This window comes from Nipponia nippon, unplaced genomic scaffold, assembly GCF_047370975.1.
Source record: "Nipponia nippon isolate SJK-2023a ecotype South Korea unplaced genomic scaffold, ASM4737097v1 scaffold_28, whole genome shotgun sequence".
Taxonomy (NCBI): Eukaryota; Metazoa; Chordata; class Aves; order Pelecaniformes; family Threskiornithidae; genus Nipponia; species Nipponia nippon.
Window position 1 is genome coordinate 564,759 of NW_028262345.1, and position 22,402 is coordinate 587,160.

Sequence of the window (22,402 nt, forward strand, 5' to 3'; positions counted from 1 at the left end):
AACAGTCCTTAATTTCCTTGACGAACCTCATCTGGGGCCTCTACCCAAGAGCTCATCACCCATAGGCCCAGGAGCTGTATTTAAGCTCCGACTCTGGCTCAGGCTCTGCTGATGTGGGTTGGGTTTTCTGGCTTGGCCTTAGAGCTGCCTCGTCACTATGGACTTTTTGGAGCTTGCTGTGCTGGGGTTGACCCTGCTATGACCACCAAACTGCTCTGCTCCACTGGTGCTGTGCCCTTGGTGGTAAGGATGCTGCCCTGTGTGCCCTTCCCTTGTAGAACAGCCCTGCTTTTGCTGCTGAGGATGTGGTGAACCCTAAACCTGGGTAGGACCTTCTCAGAGTACCCCTGAGCTCTGGGTTAGCCTCCAAACCCTGCAGGACCCTATAACACCCCCTATGGCTATAGGGACTGTTCCCTGTCCCCTTCAATAGGGACTGGGGTGAGTATGGGGGTTTTGGGCCAGCTGTGGCTATTCTGTACTGCCTGGCTGTGATTGTGGGGGGCTGTGTATTAATCAGTTGGTGGACTGGAAATTTAGAGAAACAAAGAAATTATCACTCAGTATAAATGGTTTCAGGCAATCAGTAACCTGGACAGTGTTTCTTCTTGGTTGTCTGGAATATCTGGAGCAAATGAAATCTGAGTTGGGCTTTAGTTTTATTGAAAAAGCAGGAAGAGTAAAACTGAGGTGTGATCTTAAAGGGAGCCTCAAAGGAAAGGTTTCTCAGACCCCCAAATCAAAACCTCCCATTCAAAAAATGGCTGGAATTGGCTGCTTGTTTTTCTGAAGGGTGTTTTTCTTCTCTTATGTTTCATAAGGTTAAGACAGTCACAGAAATGGTTGCACTAGGGTTCCTCGTGCATGTGTGGGGACTGTGGTGCTTGGGGCGATAAGCCCTGATGCAGCTGGTGCTGGCTGACCCCTCTGTGCGTGCCTGGCCCCGGAGCATCGCTTTTCCCTGCCTGTGGCAGGGAAGCATTTGTGGAAGGGCCTCATGAAAATCTCCAGTAAGTCAGGAGAAACCGAGGTTCCCCCATTACCAGATCAGTCCCCACCATCCCTCTGACCCCAAGAAAAGGGGAAGGTGCTTCCCCCATGCAGAACAGGACTCCCGGACCATCCCTGACAGCTGCTTAAAATGCCATGGAAATCTCTGTACTGCGTATGAGATGGAGCTGCAGCCTGAAAGCTCTGCTTCAGAAGATCTTTTTCTTGGAAATATTTTAAAGAAAAATAAAGGAGGGGTGTTTTTTCTTTTCTGATACCCATTACTTGTGGGTCTGAAAGGGAAAGGGCTTAATGTTGGCTCCCCAGGGGCAGGTCTGAGCAGTCTGCAGTGGAGAGGAAGGCTTGGGTGGAAGAGAATAAGTTATAAACAACTGCATGTCAATGGCCTGGATTTTAATTAATTCCACTTGATTTGAGAGAGGGAGAGGTCAGTTCTTTCTGGCTTTAATTAGTGCTGCCTCTTGCATTGTATGCAGGGAGAGGGGGCAATTTCCCCCTCTGTTCACACCCAGCAGCTGCAAGAAAGCAGCCCAGCTTCAGCTGAGCTACTGGTGTGCTCTGCAGAGTGGCAGGGAGAAGGAGAGGAGGGTGTTTTGGTTCCTCTGCTTTTCCAAGCGGATGGGGATGTTGCTGGAATGAAGCTGGGTGGAGGCTTCACAGTGGTAGCAGAGGGTGAAATGTTTATTAAAAGATCTTCAGGAGCTTGAGGGATGCCTTTGACTCCTGACTTTGAAGTTTGCTTGCATTACAAATGGCTGCAAACTGACCCATTTTATGTCTCAGATTTTGTTCTTTAGAAATTTTCATTAGAAATGTCAAATGTTACTGAATCTTTAGCACTTACCAGGCATCAGGCATCTATAAACAGGAGAACGTGTGGGTACCCATTCTGAGCACGCTGTTGATTGCTCTTTGATGTTTTCCTTTATGACCCAATAAAGGCTTTCTGTTTAAATTAAAAAATGCCAACAACCCTGACAATTCTTCATGGAAAATTGCAGTTGGAGGAGGGAACATATGTCACTGCAACCACCTTTCGATCCAGAGGTTCTGCTACAGCCAAGGCCAGTGCTGTATGCAATACTAACACCACACCCAGGTGGGATTTTGGGGGGAGAAGGGGGCATGCCAGGCAATTATAAGCTGTGAGAGGGTACAAAGAGCCAGCCAAATTCAGAGCAGAGCCCACTTTGGTGACAGCTTAGTTTCTCACTTGCATCTTCCTGACTGTTTTCCTTCCAGCCTCTCCATTGGGAAGCTTGTATGGGGCGATGGAGGGTGGGAGTCTCAGCTCTGCAGAGCTGAAGGCACTGCCTGAGATGTTTTGGGGCTGTGTGAAGAGTAGCGCCAGGCCTGGCACACTCTTCTGAAGCCAGGGAAGAGCACAGCGTGTGTCCCCAGCCCCGTCCTGCCTCACCTTGGAGTAGGTGGCTCCATTGATGACTTCTCCTTTCCGCATCCAGATGATGGAGGCTGCTGGCTTGGCGTTGTCCGCATGGCAGGTCAAGTTGAGGGGGTCTCCTGCTCTCAGGCTGATGATGGGCCCCCCCATAATGACGGGATCATCTGGAGGAACTGCAAGGAAAAAGCACAGAGGAGACAATGTCATTTGCTAGCATTAAACCAACCTTCCTGGAGTTACCTGTGGGGTTTGGGCTGCCAGGACTGGCCTGTGACCTCTCAAACCTCTGCGGCTGGCTTTGATGGGGCTGTGGCAGCATGCAACCGTATCTCACCACATTATAGCTGGCTTGCCTTTTGCTGCTCACGTGAAAGCTGTGCCCCAGATTTGAACTGCAGCGGCAGAAACTGGCTGGAGTTTGAGAGGGGACGTGGGCCAGGTAGCTGCTGGAGCTTTCCAGTAATATGAGAAATCAAGTCTGTGGTAGAGGAAATCCACTGAGGGCTACTAAATACTCAAACACCTCTGGCCCAGGATGTCCCTGAGCTGCAAACTCTGGGAGGATGGTGAGTATTTGCAGGAAACATCCCTGTTTTCTATTTCTCCCCAGGCAATGATAGCTGGCTGCTGCTGGACACGGGGCTCGGAGGGGCTTTGGTCTGACCCCCGTTCCTCTGACTGCAAATTGGAAGGTAGGTGAGCATAATGCAGAGGAGAAGGGCAGGGGAGTTGGGTTCAGACTGTTACCTATTGCACTTGGGGGGGAAAACAGCTTATTATGGGTGTCAGAAGCATGGTTTCCAGTCCGCCTGCCTTTGAAGAGGGCTCCCTTGCCAACCCTCCATCACAGAGGGATGGAGAAACCCCTGAGCGCTCCCTTGCCCTGCTTTGATTTCCCTGCTGCTTTTGCTCGTCGCCTGCGCTGCCATCTCGCTGCACAAAAGGCTGTGAAACTCCTCTCATTCGGTCAGACTCCCTCTCGCCATGGTGAGTCTTTTAAGCGTCTCCCTCTGAAAGCAGATTTTGCCGAGGATGTCAAGGAGATATTTAAGATCTCAACCTTCCTTTGAAACCACCTCGGCCTGACAGCCTGTGGGAGGCTGCATCCTCGTTACAGGACGCGGCTTTGCTGGCATCACACAGCCCCTGGGCATCTCTTTCTTGTGTGGGGAAGCTCTTTGTGCCAGAGACAAGGAGGGATGGGAAGCAGGAGATGAGGGGCACCTGAGCGTGGTTGCCTCTTTTGTGACTAGCTCTTGAAGCCTGGCATCTCTGAACACCCCCAGCATGGTAAGAGATGGGAAAATTCAGCTGGAGAGAGGGGCTGCCCTTTCATCCTGCAGTGAGGACCTTTCATCTCTGCTACCCTGGCTGGGTCAGCTCTAGCCAGGACCTGCTCTGAAGATGGAGAGGTCTACAGCTGTCAGTCCAGCTCTTCCCAACCAGATCCTTTGGGCAACCAAAGGTCTTGCTAGAGATAGACATGTTGCCCGGCCACCTTGTGGCCTGTTTCAGGAGCTCTTGGGGCCCCTGCAGCGCTGGGAAGCCAGCAGAAATGCAGAGGACGCAGTGGAAAGGCATCCCCGTTGCAGCCCCTCTTGCCTGAGCAGAAGAGCTCGTGCCAGCAAAGGGTGTAGGAAGAAATTGCTGCTTCACACCCAGCTCAGGAGCAGGTGGTGAAAGCCTCCTACCCTTTAGCATCCTTACCGAGGGGATGCAGCCAATTTTCCACCAAAGCGGAGCTGCTTTTGTTAAAGTCGGTGCTGTTTCCCTCTCCCTGAGCTGGCTGGCACCAGGCTGAGCTGTGCAAAGAGAATGTTGAAGTTGGGCTTTGAAATCCCCAAGTATGTCTCCGCTTCTGCTCCTGAGCTGCCCTGGCGTTTTAGCTGGCTGAGAAATATTTAAAAACTCCTCGCTGGCTCCTCCAGTGCCGGGTTGAATTCGGGAGATGGGAAGGGATTATGTTCTCTGACAACTCAAAGGTGGCTGCCTGCATCGGCACAGGATTTGTAGGCAAGGCAGATGTGCTGGTTGCACACAAGGCTGGTTACATACACATCTGCCAAACGCCGTGAGTAATGGGATTTTTCAGCTCAGTGGGTGGAACCCAGGGACTGGGCGGGGGGGAAGCTTTTCTACATGGATCCAAAATGTACATTTTTTTCAGGGTACAAGAGTAGGAAAAGTGAAAAATCTGTGGTTTGGGTTAGTTGAAATGTGTCAGCCCCTGAATACGAAAATGTGGAAAAATCTGCTGAATTCTGATGCTATTTAACTATTAAGGAAGTATTTCTTTCCACTTTTTAAACAACCACCCCTTCATTGGGTGAGTTTATACTGTTTTTTAAAAAAATGACATTTTTCAATAGTGTGTTTTCCCCTCACTGAAGCTATTAATTGAATTTGACCTCAGCTTGTAAAAAATATTGGAAATTCATCTTGTGGAGCAGGGGAAAAAAACCAACCCACAAGCCTTTCTCGGAAGAGCATCTCGGAATTAAATGACGGGCCTCTCATGGTGGGTTGTTTAACATTCCTGACTGGTGTCCTGTCCCACTGGCTGACACCTGAAGGATATTTTTTTGCAATCACTAGCTTAACATCAGCCCTTCAAAGCAGTCCGGCCTGTCCCTTAGCTGCCCGTGAAACCTAGGGGACGTGGGACAAGGAACAACCTCATGCATGGAACCACCTGTGCCAGAAAACCTTGTTTTCTAACCCGTTTTGCTCTTCTTTCTCTCTATTGAATTAGCAGCAAGACTTGGGGAGCTGCTTAAGGAGATGAGAAGGAGAGAGAATGGGTCCTGATTACGTCTTCCCAAGTAAGTGGTTATCATCCCGCAGTTGTTCACGTAGCCATGAATTATTGATGGTCTCCAGGCTCACTAACCAGGGGATCTGCTTGGGGTCTGATGAATAGGAATCAGCAATGTCTCCCAACAGCTCTAACTTCTGCGAAATGAAGGATGGATGTATTCCTTCCCCAAACTCAAACTCCACCCTGGGAAAGGAGGAGGAAGAGAAGAATGAAAGATAAAAAGAGGAGAAGAAGAGAGAAGGGAAAGCAAGAAGCCAGTAGCGTAGAGCCATGATCCATTATTCATCCACTGTGCTCCCAGGATTGGTTATTATTATAAGGCACCACTACAGAATCTGGTTTCCTAATTTTTAATCATGTAGATGCAGAAGTGCTAGCCTTTCTGATTAATTCAGGGATATAAATAGGAAGAGTTGTTTGGGGTTGGGGGGGGTTTATTCCTGACAGCAAAGAAAAGGGAGTTAACCTTTACATGCCTGGAAAGTTTAAAAAGAGAATGGAAGTGAAGGGATCTATGACAACTCAAGCCCACAAGAGTAGGAATGAGCTGGGGAGATGGATGACATGCAGCTGCTTTTGGGGTGGGAGTCCAGACATGATTCCCACATGGACATTGCACTGAGGCCTTCTAGGGTGGGAGGTGAATACAAGCCAGCAGCGTGCCCAGGTGGCCAAGAAGGCCACGGAGGGGCTGGAGCGTGGCCAGAGCAGGGCAGCGAGGCTGGGGCAGGGGCTGGAGCCCAAGGCTGGGGAGGAGCGGCTGGGGGAGCTGGGGGGGCTCCGCCTGGAGAAGAGGAGGCTGAGGGGAGCCCTCATCACTCTCTGCAACTGCCTGAAAGGAGGCTGGAGCTGGGGGTGGTTGGTCTCTTCTCCCCAGTAACAAGCGATAGGATGAGATGAAATGGCCTCAAGCTGCGCCAGGGCAGGTTTGGGTTGGATATTAGGAAAAATTCCTTCCCCCAAAGGGCTGTCAGGCACTGGACCAGGCTTCCCAGGGTAGGGGCTGAGTCCCCATCCCTGGAGGGATTTAAAAGCTGGGGAGATGTGGTGCTTAGGGACGTGGTTTAGTGGTGGCCTTGGCAGTGCTGGGTTAATGGTTGGACTTGATGATCTTCAAGGTCTTTTCCAACCTAAAGGATTCTGTGATGCTAAGGTCTCCTGTTCCTCACAGTGCACTCAGACCTCAGCTGGGGAACTGTTCTGGTCTTCACTGCAGACACAACTTTCCAAAGAAACAATGACAAACTGCTCCCCATCAAAACCTTGATTTTTTTCTTCTCTCAAAACAGAGGGCTTGCTGCCATTTTTAAACCAGCCTTGGACAGGCATGAATCTGTTCTCCATAGCTGTGGGCTGCTTGGACAAGCAAGGACAGCTTGGGGTTTCTGCTCCTTGCCCTTTGGAGTGCTTTGGGAAAAGCCTCTTTTACAGCCCATCAGCATAAAGAAATACAAATAAATGTGTGTGCTCTTGGGCTGTGCATTCAGCAACTTCTTAAATTAGTTGGCTAGTTAGAGGCTTTCTTGCATACAGTCCTGTCCTGCAAGACTTAACCGTATGATTAATCAATGAGCCCATGCAGAATTATTCAGCACCGAACTAATACCCCAGGCTAACGCTGCAGCTTAGGCTAAGAAATAACATAGCTGTCTCTAAATGCTCCGGGCAGCTGGACAGCATCGTGGTGAGCAGACAGAGTCTCAATTATCAGCAATATTTATTGAGATAACAGGATCCTCCAGGCAGAAGTCGGCTCCTGGAAGTGGAGAAAGCAAAGAGCCCTCCAGCCACCAGTACTTCTTCCTAGTTAAGGCTGCCTGCTTTTGTTTTTTGTTGTGGCTGGTACCTCCTTGCTGCTGGGTTTGTGTAACAAACCTCCTCTTCTTGGGACAGCGTTAAGAGGTTCAACCCAAAATGCTCACTGGTATGGAAGGGCCACCCAGCTGCTGGGCTGGAGAGGAAGATGGTGAGCAGCCCCCGAGGACTGCTCGGGGCCGTGTATCTGCAAGTGATGTTCAGCTGATGTTAGACTCAGCACGCGTGTCCCCCGAGGAATGAGATCCCTTGGGTAAGGCGTTGCTGATGCATCGCTCATCTTCCCTAAGAGACCTCGAGGCTCTGGGCTCATCTTACATGTGCGTTAAGCAAGTAACAGTGACAAGAAGATGCTCTTGGTGATCACAATGTGCTACAAACCATTGCAAGGTGCTTTCTAGCCCCAAAGCTGAGTCTAAGCGTAGACCTAAAGCATCCCCAGCCCTCCACAGTGGTTTGCTGACAGTACCTGGTGGGCCTGCTGCCTTCCAGCGAGCTGGCGCTTGGTGAGAACACGAGGCCCCATGAAGATGATGAAGCCAAGCCGAACAAGGCTACGTTTGCTCCTGTATTTTGTTTCTACAGTAAGGAAAGCGTGGGGAGCCCCAGGGAGACAGCCCGGAGGGATTCAGCTGGCTTAGCTGACCCTCTCATGCAGTGAGAGTGGATCTGGAAGCTTTGCTCTGGTGCGGCGATGTGTTTGTGTATTCAGACATCGCATCGCAGGCTTGTCAAAGAGGCATGTTTGCCTCTTGTAGAGAAGTCAAGCTGATGAGGGCATCATAGTACACTTGCTCTGGGTGACTGTACCCAGGCGCTGCCCTGATCTGCATACAGCTGCTTGCTGCGTGGAAGTTTTTGCAATACAAGCCCTGCAGAGAGTGTTTTCCTTTGCAAATCCCCTCTCTACTCCATGCTGGGGCATTTTCTGAGTCCAGGTTTGCTGGCTGGCAAGGTGCTTGTGGAAGAAGCAGGATTCAACCTGCAGCCCCTGTGGTCTCCTTACCTTCCCAGGAAGATCCTGTCCTGCTCCAAAAAGGAGCAGGCACTTGCCCTCTGCAAGCAGTCAACGTAGCAAGGCTGGGGGGGGGGGTCTGACTTTGACAATAAGCCTGGTGTTAATGATGTTTAGCAAGTTAATTAGCTGCTCTATCATTTCTGTGCTCTGCTTAAGACTGGTGCATCATCTCCTCTTGATAACCACAGGGAACTGCCTCCTCTTTGAAGCCAGTGCCTGCTTTCCCCACCGGCCTTGGAGGTGCTTTGCAGAGGCCGGTGGTGTTGCTCTGCAAGATGCTCTTGAGATCTTGGGTGGGTTTGGCCACTCTCACACATGTTGAGCTGAGTTTGGGATGCAGAGGAAGGCTGTAGAGCTGATCAAAGGGCAAGAGCAGCTTTCCTACCAGGTGAGATCAGAAGAGATTGGCTTGTTTAATTGGGAAAAATGAAGGCTGGGAGACTATGCCTGGTTGCAGTGAAAGAACTGGGGGAAGGCTGGGAGAAGATGAGGGGGGGAAAAAGCAGGAAAACTTGGACACCGGGGAAGAAAGAAGGTTCTCTGTTTCATCAAGATCTAGGATGGCCTCCCAAGAGGAGGAAAAGGGGCTAGAAAACACCACTGCTTTTAGGATGGAGCTTGCTACACTGGGTAAGAGAATCCCCTTACAGGGATTGTGTTTCTGGCAGGAGTTTTCCAGCAGACTGCCTAGGATCTCGCTGTATTATCAAGCCTGAAGGCTACAAATTGTGAGGGCCTAAACCACTGCCGAGCAGCTTACAGCTACATGAATGTTTAGCTTTTCATTTATCAGGACTTTACACATTTAGGATTCAGGTTTCCAGCAGCTCTTCAGAGCTAGGAAGGCTATAAACAGGCTCTTAGGTTTTGTCCAGCACTTTAAAGGCTGAGATTTTTGCTGTGTCTGAGTGCTGTCGTGGGTTATGTTTTTTCAGGGCAGCACTAACTGGAGACTTATGGCAAATCTGTGGGGCTTGGTGACCTGAGCTCTGGAGGAAACCTAATCCTGGGCTGCAATGGCATCTTCCCCTCAACCATCTCAATATGCATTCATTCTAATCTTCCCGATGCAATTAGGATCGCAGATGAGGAGCTTTGGCAGGTAAGGAAAAAGGGACAATACAGAGCAAGCGGTCTGAGTTTGCAAAGGGGGTCAGTCGCAGGGCTGAGAGTCCCGACTCCAATGTGTGATTTTTTTTTTTTTCCTTGCTCCAAGCTTGACGGACCAGATTTTCCTTTGTGTCCTACATCTGAAACCTGGAGACCGTTTCTGTCTGCAGGCTGCTCAGCAGGATGAGGTTCAGCTCTTCTGCAAGGAAAATAATCGGCAAAGCTGCCTGTGTCCTCCTTCCCTACATCAGCCGGGCTGCAAAAACTCAGTCCGTGTTGCACACTCAATGTACAGAGGCCACGCTGGCTGCGGTGCCAACACTGGCATCGCTTCAAAGCGTACAGCCTCCCACCCGTGTGCTGCCAGCCTCTGGCCCTGCCGAGGTTGGCGTGGGGTGGCTGGCTGCGCGTTTGGAGGATGCCTGCACGGCTGGCACCCTTCCTGCGGCTCTCCCGTGCCCAGCCCCTGGCGGGGTCACCCACCCTGGGAAGGGTGCAAAGGCGATGGGGCTCTTGTATGGCAATTGCATGGTCTGTGCAGTATAGATGAGGCTTAATGAGCTGCCCCAGAGTCCTTCCTCAGCCAGGGAGGGACAGCAAGAGGGGGGATGTCATGTCTAAGGTCCTCTGTGTCCCCTGCATCTACCCCAGCCTACTGCTGCTCTGCGGCTGGAGCTCTGCTGCCTCGTTCTTCTTGCCAACCCAAGGGAGCTGAGCCTGGACAGCCTGAAAAATGCAGGGCAGCTGCGGGTGCCCTCGGAAAGGCGCCCGGCTGCTGCTGAGCGAAGGAGGAGAGGAAACAGATGCAGGCGAACAGCACAGCCTGGGGAAAACACGCTAAAAAATAAATCAAAAGAAACAAGTAGAACAGGGAGAAAAATAGTGATGAAAGTTTAAATAGTGCATCTTTTTTCTCGGTCCTATTTGTCTTGTGGCACTTCAGCGTGTGTGTCTGAGCGGGAGGGAGGGCGGGTGGGCTGCCCGCGGTGATACCTCCGCTCCATCCCCAGCGGACACCTGGGCAGCTGGTGGGGGGTGACAGCACCCAAAGCAACCTGCGTCCCTGTTTCCCTCCTGTCTCTGCAGTGGAGCGTGATGCAGGGATGCTCCTCGCATTAAGAAGCTCATGGGAAACACTGCTAATATTTCCAAACCCCCTTTCCCCCCCCCCCCCCAATGATTAATCTCTGTTTCTATGCAGCCACTGAAAGGCCCATATTTTCTAGATTTCTTTGGGTCAGCAGGCTGGATTTCTCTGGTGGAATGCAGATTCCTCAAACCCAGGAAAGCTTTGCAGAGATGGCTTCATTTAATGGCAGCAAAGCTCTGCCTGAACTTGCCAGCTCAGCTCAACTTCCCCACTCCCTGCCCAGGAGGGGGTTGATCTTCCCCCACCGAACCCCTCGCCGGGTCGTGTGGAGGGCTATCGCTGTCACCCTCTCTGCTTTTTCAAGCTGAGAGGGGGCTTGGTCCCAGATTCTTTCCTAGAGAGTGTTTTAAATATTTGATTTTCGCGTCAGATTGGAATTAAACCAAACTTTTGAAATCCTTTGTGAGCCCTGGCTCTGAGCAGCATCCATTTTTGGAGAAAACATGATCAGATCCGACACAGGATAACTGAGCATTTGTATTCTACTAAAAAGCCTTTCATAGGAGGGGAAGAAAAAAGCTTTGGCAAACCCCTGCAAGCTTTAATAAAGAGCCAGAGGCCGTGCATGCAGGCGGACAGGTAGACGGCTGGGTATTGATTGTGTACTTGAAATATTCTCTCTGCAATGAGTAAGAAACTTAAAATTTCCTTTTCCAGTTGAAAGGGAAATACAACCCCAGCAAATACATTGCATTTACCAGTTCCTCATTTAATTCTCCCAGTCAAGTCCGTGTTTGGATGGATCACGTCAACTGCCAAGCCCTAATTCGGGTCCTGAAGTCTTCGGAGGGAGCTGTTTTGCTTTGCTTGTGTCTACGCTAAGTTGCCCTGGCTCCCCTTCAACCGAAGGGTATTGCTGACAATTACGGAGCGAGGCGGACGCGTGACCCGTGGCAATCGTGAGTAGTGGCTCCAGTTCCGCCTGTTGGGGATGGAAGAAGGGCAGGGTAAAGCTTCCCAGATGTGTTGGGAGGGATGGGGTAGGAAGGGAGGAAAAATTATTTCCCCGACTGGCCTTGTTACCACTGTAATAATCAAACTCGTTAATATGATCCCCTGTCACACAGAGAACTGCATATCTCAGAGGGGGAAACTGAGGCACAGACTATGTTGTCTGCTTAGGTGGAAGTGAAGTTGCCCTGCATCCCAGGCTTTCCCAGCTGGATCAGCCCCTTGTCCCTGCTCCTGGGCAAGCTCTGCCCGGCTGCCCTGGGACCACAGCAGTCCCATGCTGGGAGCAGGGCATGGCCCCCATCCATTTCAGAGGGAGGGCAGAGGTTTGGGCTACAGTTTAAGACACCTTCGGGGGCGATGCTAAAACTGAACAGCACAGCCTTGTGTTCACCTGTCTCGGAGCCACCAAAGGCTGCTCGGCTTCTCAGTCAGCAGGCACGGAGAGGGAGCAGGGACGTGGCGGGTTAAGTCCGCGGGCACCGGGGAAGAACCATCCTGCAGAAAGGGCCTCCAAGCACATCCCTCTCTACCGCAGCCGCAAACCACCTCAGATACCCACCCACAAAGAGAAATACAAAGGGCTAAAGGAAAAGATGGTGGCATAGCCTGTCTCCTGTCTCCCCTCAACTGCAGGACATGCCTGAACCTTCTCCTGGAAGCGGGGATAGGCAGGAAAATTGTTATCTAGCCAATGTAGGCCAGTACCCCCTGCCGCCTCCTCCTCCTCCCCCTGTGCGCGGCTCCTGGGTGCAGACTGACAGATCAGAGAACGCAGGCGAAAAAATGGAATTCATTATTTTTCCCGTATGTCAGATATTTTCAAATTGTTTTTTTAAAAAAAAAAAAGGGGGGGGGGGGAGGATTATTACTGTTCATTAAAAAAAAATAAAAAAAGAGAAGAAAGTATGCTCTGGAGCAAACCCCATGAACTGGCCCCCTCCTTCAGCCAGCTGCTACTGGTGGGAGCTGCTCTTAGATCTCCTCTTCTGCAGGATGGGGTGGGAGAAATCCTGCCTGCTCCGGTGAGGTTCAAAGGCCTGAGCCCCGTCGGAGCCGCCTTGCCTGCTTCTCACCCGCATGCGGGGTGCTTGCCTATTACCGAGAGCGGGGCTCATCTGCAGAGCGCTGGGTCCCTGCCGCGCTCTGTGTGAATTTATGGCACTCAAGCAAATTGGAAATAAATGCCTGCTGTGCGATCGTCCCGGTGTGCTCACCGGCCACGTGTCCCCAGCGCCCAGGTGCTGTTGGTCCTGTAGAAACCGGGAGGTACCATACTGTGATGCGGAGCACAGCTGGAAGAAGTAAGAGACTGGGACTCAAATTGTTAAGATTAGGGGCATAATTATCTGGATCCATCCTTGCAAATGCCTTGACCTCTGTTGGCCAACACCTCTTCTGTTAATTAGCCACAGGTAGGTGCTACCCTAAGGGCAAGTGCTGAGCCCTTACAGGGACAGGAGACCCGGCACAGCTGAATCCTGCGTTTCCCTTCAAGTGGGCTTTGCTGGGAGCCTGGTGCACCAGCAAAGCAACAAATGTTTAAGGTAAGGAGATGGAAGGGGAAGGACTCATCCCTCTGTCCTGGTATCAAAAGCAGGGAGGGCATCACCAGGAAGAATTCCCCATCTCGGTCTATGTCCAGGAAAGACGGTGGGTGGGAGATCCCCCGGGGACGGGCACAGCCCTTCTGCGCAGGGTGAGGACCGCAAGGGGAGGTTTGTTTTTCCAGCCTTGCTGCATCTCCAGCCTCAACCATCCGGGCTCCTGCCTGGTTTTCAGGGGCAAAAAAAGAAGAAGGCGTTTGTTTCCAGCTCAGTAGCTAATTTTCACGGTCGTGGCCCTGGCGCTGAGGCCATTGCTCAGTCCCAGAGGCTCTCTGCCCTTCCCTCTCCGGCTGGCATTGCTCAGCCTTGCCCAGCTGGGATTTGCAGGTACCTGGTTTCAGCCGGCTGAGCTGGCCTCAGATGATGGAGAGGAGCCCTGCCTGCTCCCACCGACACTGGGCACTCTGTCACTTGATTGAGAAATCACAGGCATGCCTAGACTGCAATTTGAAGAGTTTTTTTTCTACTTTGTGTCTGGGAAGACTGATTTTATTATTATTTTTAAAGGTGAAAGGATGCTTTTTCTTTTTTTTCTCCTCCTTTTCTTGAAGGCCACAGCTCTATCACATGCTCCGCTCTAAACCATGCCCACCCTCCAAAGCAGCTGGCTGTTACTGCTTTTCTCGGCTCCAGCCCAGGGCCGGAGAAGGAGGCAGAAAGCCTGGATCTGGCTGCTGGGATTTGTCGCTGCTCTCCGTGCAGACGTTGGGTCGGACCTGCCCACTGCTGGGAAAGCTCCTGTCTCGCCTTTGCAGCAATGACAAGAAGATCTCGACTCAACCGTCTCTACTAGGGCACAGATACTTGCTCCCAAGTGCTAAGCACCTGACTTCAGCCCAGGTTGAGTTTGGAGGGATGGAGAGGCTTCCAGGACCTTAAAGCATGGCTGTCTGGGATGGAGATGGGCTAATGTAGGATCAGAAGAGGACAGATGGATGCCGGGTGTTGCCTAGAGCTCATTTCTACGCTGTGGCTGTCGGAAACGAAGTACAGCCATGTCTAATCTACCCCTTTCCAGCACCTATCAGCCCAGGCCAGGACCTATTTGCAGGTCAGCAGCTGGAAGTCCTTGGAGATCCCTCCTTCCCAGGTGGGAACGGGCTGCGCATCCCATTCAGCGATGCTCTTTGCTGCTCAGATCCCTGGCCCCGCTGCTACGGAGGAACCCATGGCAGCTCATGCCAGGAAGACCCGCTGGAAAGATGGAAATACGATGCTTACACTTGCCTTCTGGTAGCACCGAGACAAGGACGACGCGCGCAGGGGTTAGCTGGGAGTGGAGAGCTTTGATCTGGGGACCAGCCGAACCCTCCTGGGTGTAAGACACCATCAGAAATAATAAATGAAGGCCTTGGGAAGAGGCTAATCCCCTGCCATGTCCCAGATCTGTCAGCGCTATTCTTCACTCCTGTCTCCCCAGTACCGCGGCCGTGCAAAGCAGCTGGGCTCCAAACCACCACGGCAGCCAGCACGGGGGCTCTGGCAGGTTAGAAAACACTTCTTGCCCGACACGACTGATCTGAATCTCTTACGCAGCCTCTCACACCCCAAATCCTCCTGCTGCCATGCCGGAGAAGGTCCTAACCCCGCTCCCACCCGCAGGACTCCTGCGGCATGCCATACTAAGTCAGCCCTGTCGCAGCTTTTCTTGTGCAGAAGTGTAATTGCAGCCAGACATCCCGCTCCAGCAAACAAGAAACAACCCCCCCCCCGCTATATTTTAAGTGCTGTGCGCAGCTCCACATTTAAAAATCAAACAAGCCGACCCACCGATGATGTTATCTAGGCGACGGGTCCCATGCGGGGCTTGCTGAATGCCAGGGACGTGTGTCCCTAATCCGTAGAGGTCACGGGCTCTGCAGATCTTCCCTCAGCCACAGCAGCAAAAAGGGTCGAGCAAATCGTTACGGATGAATCCGGCACCCATCAGCTGGGGTTGGATCAATGCGCTGCAATGCCTTATCTCCAACACCGGCCGGGGCCAGGTGTTTCGAAGGAGACAAAACCCAACCCTTCCAGGATGGAGCACGATCAATCACAATGTTCCCAGCATTGACGCGTGTCTGGGCCCGCTCCGAATCCAGTTATCAGGCAGCGGCACAGCCGTACGGAAAAGGTTCGGCCTCGCAGGCGCAAACTTTGAATGCCCTTGTCTGCCCTCCCATCCCGCAGCCTTTCCTGGGATCATTCATCCTTGCATAAACCGTTAGCAAATCCCCTTTTTAAGACAAATTACCCAAGTCTTGAAACCTCTGTTCAGCGGGAATTCCCCCAGGCTGCCGTTCGCTCTCAGGGCCCTTCTTTGAAGGCATCCCCCCAGAGCCAGACCCATTAATTAACATCAGCTTGCCCTGATAGCCTGCGAATTGCATAGGAGTAGGAAAATTGGGTTGCGATGGCAGGAATCCTTCCTGGTGCCTGCTTAAAGCCACCACAGAAGGATCTAGAGAATAACAGCTTTGGTTTTGCTGGGTCTCGGTGTTTTTCAAGGGGTTTCCTCTGAGAGGAGAGGTGTCTCCCCATCCTTAGGGACAGGAGTGCATGTGCAGCTTAAAAAAAAAAAAACACCTAAATGGAGATTTTAAGGGAAATAAAGCAGCGGGTAGGTTCCCTGGGCTTTAGCCTTTTAAAAATGATGACAACCTTACTAGAAAGGGTTGGGTTTGTGGGAGAAGACCAGATGAAAGGAAGATGGTGAAGAGAAAAGGGACCGGAGAGCGTGGGAAGGAAGAGCTAACCAAACAAGCTGAGCTAATTGCAGCCTCCCAGCCCGTCCTGCCCGCGGACCCTGACGCGCACGGAGGAAAACGGTACGTTACCGTTTCCTACCACCCCCCGGTAAATTGATTTCCAAAGATGCTTTGCTTTAGAAGCAGTTTACAGCTCGGCAACTGTTAACAGTAAAATAGCGAGGCGCGGGAGGTGCTCGTAGGCTCGCTGGGGTGAGGACGTGTAATTCATGAGGTGCCGGAGCCCTCCGCTCGCTTCGCTGCAGGACGCGGCGTTCCCTTTCTCCGCTGTTACTCTTGGGGAGGTAACACCTAGGGCTGCTCCAAAATCTGCTCCCAACTGTTTTTTTTTCTAAATAGGATATTGATTTTTTTCTTTTCTTTATTTGACTGATGGAGCGTTTCAGGGAAAATGTCTGCAGCGGTGGAATTTTATTCTTTTTTAATTAAGGACTCAATAGCAAAAAGGCAACAACACGTCAACAGGGGAAACCTTTCGGTCAGGGACTCCCGTTCCTCTCGGAGGGCGCGGGTGGCGGTGCATCCGAGCAGGTTCGGCCTGACCTGGGAAATGAGGCGAGGAAAGCGAAGGGGAGCGGGCGCAAGGTGTCTGAATGATAACTCCCACAAGGTCCTGCGGCAGAAACAGCTGCGTTTCCTTCCGAGTTTTCGGTTGATTTTTCTTTTCTCGCAGTTCTAGGTATCCTTCCTCCATCTAACGTCGCCGAAACATTATGGGCTGGAAAGAGGCAACTCCCTTAAATCTGTTCTTCTCCTTAGACCGGAGACATGACCATTTATCCTCTGGTAACACCCACACAAGGCGACGCAGCCAGGACAGCGCTAACTACATCTCAGCTCCCACCGCCCGAGGTATCTGCTCACCAAGCCTGTGCTCGGTTTTACCGCAGGTCCGAGCAGAAACGACCCCAGTCAGCCGCAGCACAGAAGTCCCAGAGGACACAGAACAAGGTGGGAGGTGATGCTATTTTTGTTAAATCAGCTTTTCATTCCTCAGGGGGGATCTGTTTTGAGGGGTTCTATCAGTCCTCTCACATTATTCCCACTACCCAAAACCGCTGAGCGCATGAGGAGCTCTCATTCAGTTTGACCCACAAACGGATCCCAAAGGCATTAACAGAAGTCTATAATAAACCCATAAATGCTGACAGAAAAATAAACACAAGCGCAGAGGCCCTGGCCCATGTTGGAGCCCCAAGGCTCACGGGATGCGACAGCCCCCCGGCTCCCAGCTGGTTTGGATCTCTTCCCGATACAGCCAAAGACAGCACGAGCTGTGGGTGCTGCCTGGCCAACCTCAGCCACAGCTACTTTTTCTGGCTATTTTTTTAACGCTCAGCGCAGAGCCGAAGGGGTCGGGATGCATTCCTGGACCCCCGGCAGTCGGACATCCCCGGTGCACGCGTGGGACGGGACACGAGCTGTCCCATCACGGCATCGCCGCGAGGAGGGCTGGACCTGCCTCCCACCGCAGCGGGGAGGCCGCTTAAAATGCTCGGCATGTCCCATCGGCACCAACGCTCCTGCGGCCGGACACGTGCCGAGGGCTGCCGGGAGCCCTGGCGTTACGCTGCGATAGCTCGCGCGGTGGAAGATGGATTTCCCCGGCAGGGCGTACAGATAGAGATGCTACCGGCATTACCAAAAGCATCCATCAAAGTCCCCCTCCTGCCTCCTGAGGTTTTAATCACTCGGGTCCCGGCTGCCGTCGGATGACGGGGAGAAAGGAAAGGGAAGAGAGAGACGAGAAAGCACAAAGTCGGTTTGTCCGAGGGATGTGGCGTGGAGGGCGGGCAGGGGTTTGCTGCGATGGCTGCCCTGCGGCTGCAGGGGGAAGGCGGGAGAGAAGCTCAGGCTGTGCTGAATGGGAAGGGAACGCTGCTTAGGAATTCAGGCCGGTTTTGTTGAACAAGTGCTGAGTTAGCACAAAAAGGGATGTTTGGAAGATGTCAAAACAGACGTTTTGGGTTTCCCCAGGCCTAACCCCTCATTTCAGAAAGGCTCCTGTGAAATGCGTGGATGCTTTCAGGAACGCAAATGCCTCTGCTGCCCTTTCCCAGCCAAAACGCTTTGCCAGCTTCGACTCGCACAACAAATAACCCCCGGTGAACTCCTCGGCGATGGAAAAAAAAGTCACCCAGCTCTGGACCCAAAGAAGGCTGTGCTGGAAAGCCACCGGCTCCATCACTTCACGAGCTCTCGTTTTGAGACTAGCTGTGCCTTAACGAGCAGAGAGACAGGCAGGGCGTGCTGGCCCGGAGGCGGCGGGTTAAATGGTGGAGAGTGAGCAAGGAGAGGCAGAAAGCTGGGAAAAGGGGGACCCAAGTGTTGGCTGGTGGGGAAACCGGGAACGACGAGGTCCTGGGTGCGTGGGCTCGGGAGGCAGGGGAGCGATGCAAAGCTCCTTCCTTCGCTCCCCGCTTGTCCCCGTGCCACCGCACTGCCACCAGTTCCCAGACTGTCCCTGAACCCTCTCCGTTATTAACAACAGCCCGACGGTGCAATTTAGCAAGCCTAATAATTAACTGAAAAATTCACGAGGCTCCAAAGCAGAGAAGCTGCTCAGAGGTGGACAAGGGAGGGCTGGGGAGGGAAGAGATGGCGGGAGCCAAGTCCTGCCCGCCGCAAGAAGGGAGACCCAAAGCCCGGCTTGTCCCCGCGGGACCAGCCCGCCCCGGCGGCCGCAGATTTAGGGGCAGCATCCCACACCAGCCCTCTAGACGCAGGCAGGGGCCCCGGGAGCTCCTCGGCAGGAGCGTCGGGCAGAGCTCCCTTCTACCCAGCCTGCTCCCGCGGAGCTGGCAGCATCTCACCGCGCAGAGCCGGCCTCCCAGCAAGGTTTTCTCCTTCGCCTTCGAAGCGTTGGAGGCAAGGACGGCACATCGCGGGAACTCCCAGCCCCCAGGCGCTTGCCAATCATCCCTGAGACACTCCAGCTAATTATTTTTATCCTTCATGAATCGTGTGGCATGCAGGAGGCACGGAAAATAGGACATTCTTGCTCTCTCTCTGTCTCTGGCGTAGGCTAATGGTGCCTGTAAATTGCCACTCCGTGTCAGGGGATCACCGTTTGTAATGAGGCTGCGATTTCTGATGGGCTCCACACCGGCCATGCTTCTTCCTCCCACGCTTTGCTCTGGGGGCGGGGGGGGGAGGGAATTTGGGGGTGTTTTTCCAGTGAATGAGGATTTTCCTTCCCCTTCTGCCCATCTTCATCCCGTTGCTGGCTTGCAGGACTCCAGTGGGAGGGAGGCAAGGGTCTCCATGAAGAGGAGATGTATGGACCAGCACAATTTGCAGGCTGGAGTGCCATTCCTTTTTTGGTCTGCAGACCACCATAATGGTCTGAGAAGTAGCCCAGGCAGAGGCAAACGATAGTTTTGCCTCTGCAGAGCACTTATTCACGTTATGCAGGGAAAAAAAAGGTCGTCTCCCCTTCCTGGGGAAGCAGAAAGCGGCGAAGATAGGTGATGCGTTTGTGCTTTCCCTGAGCTCATACCTCCCACGCTGAAGATCTTTGGTCCCGACGGCTGGGAACGGTACAAAGTCCTTCAGGAGATGGAGAGCTGTTGAGCGAAGGATGTCGACGGTGGAGGGTTTGCCTGAGCTGGTGGTGGGAGCGAGCTGTGGATGCTCTGCGTGCATAGGGAGCCTACTGAGCCTGCGACGCGGGCCGGGACTGCGGCATCGCATGACGTGAAAATCCCATCCTTGGCGGTCACAGACCCGATGGTGCAACAGCGACGCCCGGGCACGTGAGAGCCGGCGGGAGCTGCGTCCGCACACGGAGGAATTCAGGTGGTGAAAATGCAAGGGAGAGGAGAAAGCCTCATCTTTCCCATCTGGTGACAAGCAAACCGGCTCTGTGAATATCTTCAAGCCACTCCAGGCAGCGACAAAAGAGTTTGTTTGTTGTTTACCCACTCAGAGAGGAGATAAGGTCAGGAAATCGCAGTTGGCTTGCTGCAATCCTAGAGGGGAAAGCTAAGCTAAATCTGGCAGATGAATTACTCACTGTTGACTGTTCTCCCTCTCAATTATTACTCCGTTTCGTGAGAAATCTCCAAAACACACAGAAAAATTTCCACCCGGGCCAAAACGATGCCCTCTCGCAGATCCCACCGCTGCCTCGCCAGCGCACAGGAGCTGCCACGAGTCCTTTTGCACACCTTGAACGAGGGCAGAGCTGCTCCCGAGGCCTGGCAGAGACAACCTCCTGGAGAAGCTTTTTGGGAGGGAGTTGTTGCCATCGAGGCGGCGAGACAGGTAGGAAATCTGCAAGCAGGGATGCGGGGACTCGGCCCAGACTGCCTCGTCGCAGCTGGATGCAAAATACCATTTGCATTAGGTTAAAATCTGGAGTAAATTGAAATCAAAGGAACATCTGCTGCTTTTTCATTAAGCTTGTGTTGACACCAGAGGAGGGGGACCAGCGAAGGACAGATGGAGAGGAAGGGGTTGCGGAGGGGAAGGTGGCTTGGCTCTTGAATCGCCTGTGGGCAGGAGCCCCGTGCTGGTCCCAGGCTGGTGGCACCTGGCAGGCGCTGGGCCTGGTGGTTTGGGCAAAACGACCTCGAACAAGGAGGTCCCCTCGCCTTCAGCTCTGCTTCCCGCCCCAGAGAGGGGTCAGTGAGTGCGGGGTATGGCTGCGTGCCTGGCAAGCCATCCCCTTCCCAGAAATGGGGTGTATCGGCATTGCCAAGGGAGCTCCCGGGGGCCTCAGATTGCTTTGGAGAGAGGCAACGCCTTGCTCGGCTTCTGCAGGGTGGAGGGATGGGCAGCGAACATCTGCCAGCTAACTCAGCGTCACCAAATCCACAGCAGCTGCACCGCGCTTGTCGCATCATTTCTCGCTTTTCTTATAGCCCAGATCCCACGTCCATTCGAAGAGAGGAGGAGCGGAGCCTTTCATCACAGAAAAACCAACACATTTCTAGTCCTCGGTACTGCAAAGCTTCAGAACTTGACCCTGGGATGCTCCACCAATAACAGAGGCAAAGCATTTTTATTTTCACTAGAAATTCCCTCGCTTCTTCGCGCAGTCTCAAGGCTTTGGGGACCTGACATCTGATTCTGGAGTGCCTCTTGTGCATTGCAGTCACTTCTAAGCCTCCCTGCGACGGCATTCATCCTCGTGCCTCGAAGCAGCAGGTTCACAAACAAACCCTAGCCTCAAATAAAAAGGGTTATACGCATCCGCAAACAGCCGTGCTTGCGTCAGAGCTTGTTTTGGGGACTGTTTGTGAAGAAAAAAGAAACACCAAGGAGCTTTTTATTTTGGGCTGCTCAGCTCTAGGCTTGGCCATGCTCCTTCTCTTTGCCTACCAAGGACACGTCCCCATCGCAATCATCATCGGGGCGCTGCCTGCACGGTCTCCGCATCTGCTCGACCTGCTGTCCCCACCGCATCCCACCCCGGACGAGCACCTCACGGCCCGTGCCAGAGCCCCGGCTGCAGCGCTGCTGGCCAATTCACACCATTTGCAGCCACGCAAGTGCGGCAAAACCCGATCTGCACGGGAAATTTTGGACTGCCGCTGGTTTTTGGGGAGCGCAACTCTGGGAGGCACCGCGGGCAGGACTACGCTGCAAGTTCAGATGAGTAGGGCTGTTCTGCGAGAGCAGGGAAACGACGGAGTCACGGTCCCAGTCTCAAGTCACCAATGTATTTGGACCATGCCGAGGCAACGGGTGCCGCTTTTACCTCTTATTAGATATTAACAAGTGCCAGCTGCCATCTTAGTCCTGATATCGGTCACTACACTCCGGCCCTCCAGGGCTAAACCAAGCACCGTGCCGGCTTACAGCGCAGAAAACACAAGAGCATCCTTCTAAGCCTCTGGGTTTCCTCCACGTAGGTCCCTGCCACCGGCCAGCTGGCCGGCAGCCTCTCCAGGGTTTCCCAGCCCGTGGCTCACCCTGGCCGCACCAGGTCCTGCCAGCCCCTCTCTGATTAGGACCGCGGCGTGACATTGCGATTTGCCACCCCCACCTCACCCGAGTCAGTAACTGGCTTGTAAGCATTTCTCCGGCGATTCCGCCTCCGACTAAATCGTGTTCTCGCGTTCCCAAAGAGAAAGGGACCGGCATACCCTGACCGCTCCTCGCTGTCCTCATTTGTTCAAAAGGAGCGGCTGAGTGTCAGCAAACTCTGTAGGGATGGCCGGCACCATGAGCATCGTAGCAAAGCCAGGGACTGATACACCGATTCCTCTGTCCTCCTTTGCTCTGTTCTTACAGCCTCGCTGAACCGTACGCGCTACGGGCCCAAGCAGACAGCAATTAGGGCTGACAATGCACTACAAAGGCCGGCTGGAGATCCTAACCAGGAACGGGGTGTGCGGCAACGCAGAGAGGTCAGGAGAGCGGTGAAAGGAGCAGGGATACGTTAAGAAAACATATGACTCATTACAATGGAGAAAAGGAGGATGCTGCTTCTGCTCTGGGCTTATTTTTTTACCAGTTCAATTAACTCTTTGTTGTGCTGCACTAATGCAAAGGCAGGCTGAGAAACAGGGCAGGCAGAAAACCTTACGCAGGGGTTTGGCTCTGCCATGCCTGGAGTGGGTTTGATTTCTTCTCTTTTAGACCCTCCATGGTGCCTGGGATGGTACGAATCAGGTTAGAAACCTGGCTGGAGATGGCCTCTTCTTCCCAACAAACCCCACGTGCTTTCTGCAAATAAAAAAAACCTCAACACTCGCCAGTTTCCAAAAATGATTTGCATGAAAGAATTGTCCCCGAAGCAAAAAGCACTGTTAATTTTCCCC

The 22,402-nt window shown here is 52.9% G+C and overlaps 1 protein-coding gene and 1 long non-coding RNA gene across 4 annotated transcripts in view; one reads left to right on the forward strand and one right to left on the reverse strand.

Moving 5' to 3' along the window:
• Positions 1–22,402, reverse strand: part of KIRREL3 (kirre like nephrin family adhesion molecule 3) — a 137,336-nt gene that overhangs the window by 53,001 nt on the left and 61,933 nt on the right. For both annotated transcript variants that reach the window (XM_087763471.1, XM_087763472.1), the window contains one exon: positions 2,429–2,586. In XM_087763471.1, coding sequence (XP_087619597.1) covers positions 2,429–2,586 — 158 coding nt within the window. The remainder of the gene's footprint in view (positions 1–2,428; positions 2,587–22,402) is intronic.
• On the forward strand, positions 118–10,043 carry LOC148054973 (uncharacterized). Of its 2 annotated transcripts, XR_015706088.1 has the most exons (6): positions 118–243; positions 3,024–3,105; positions 5,166–5,235; positions 8,253–8,452; positions 9,000–9,166; positions 9,281–10,043. It is a non-coding gene; the product is annotated as an uncharacterized LOC148054973 (long non-coding RNA). The 2 variants fall into 2 exon arrangements; XR_015706087.1 differs by lacking the exon at positions 8,253–8,452.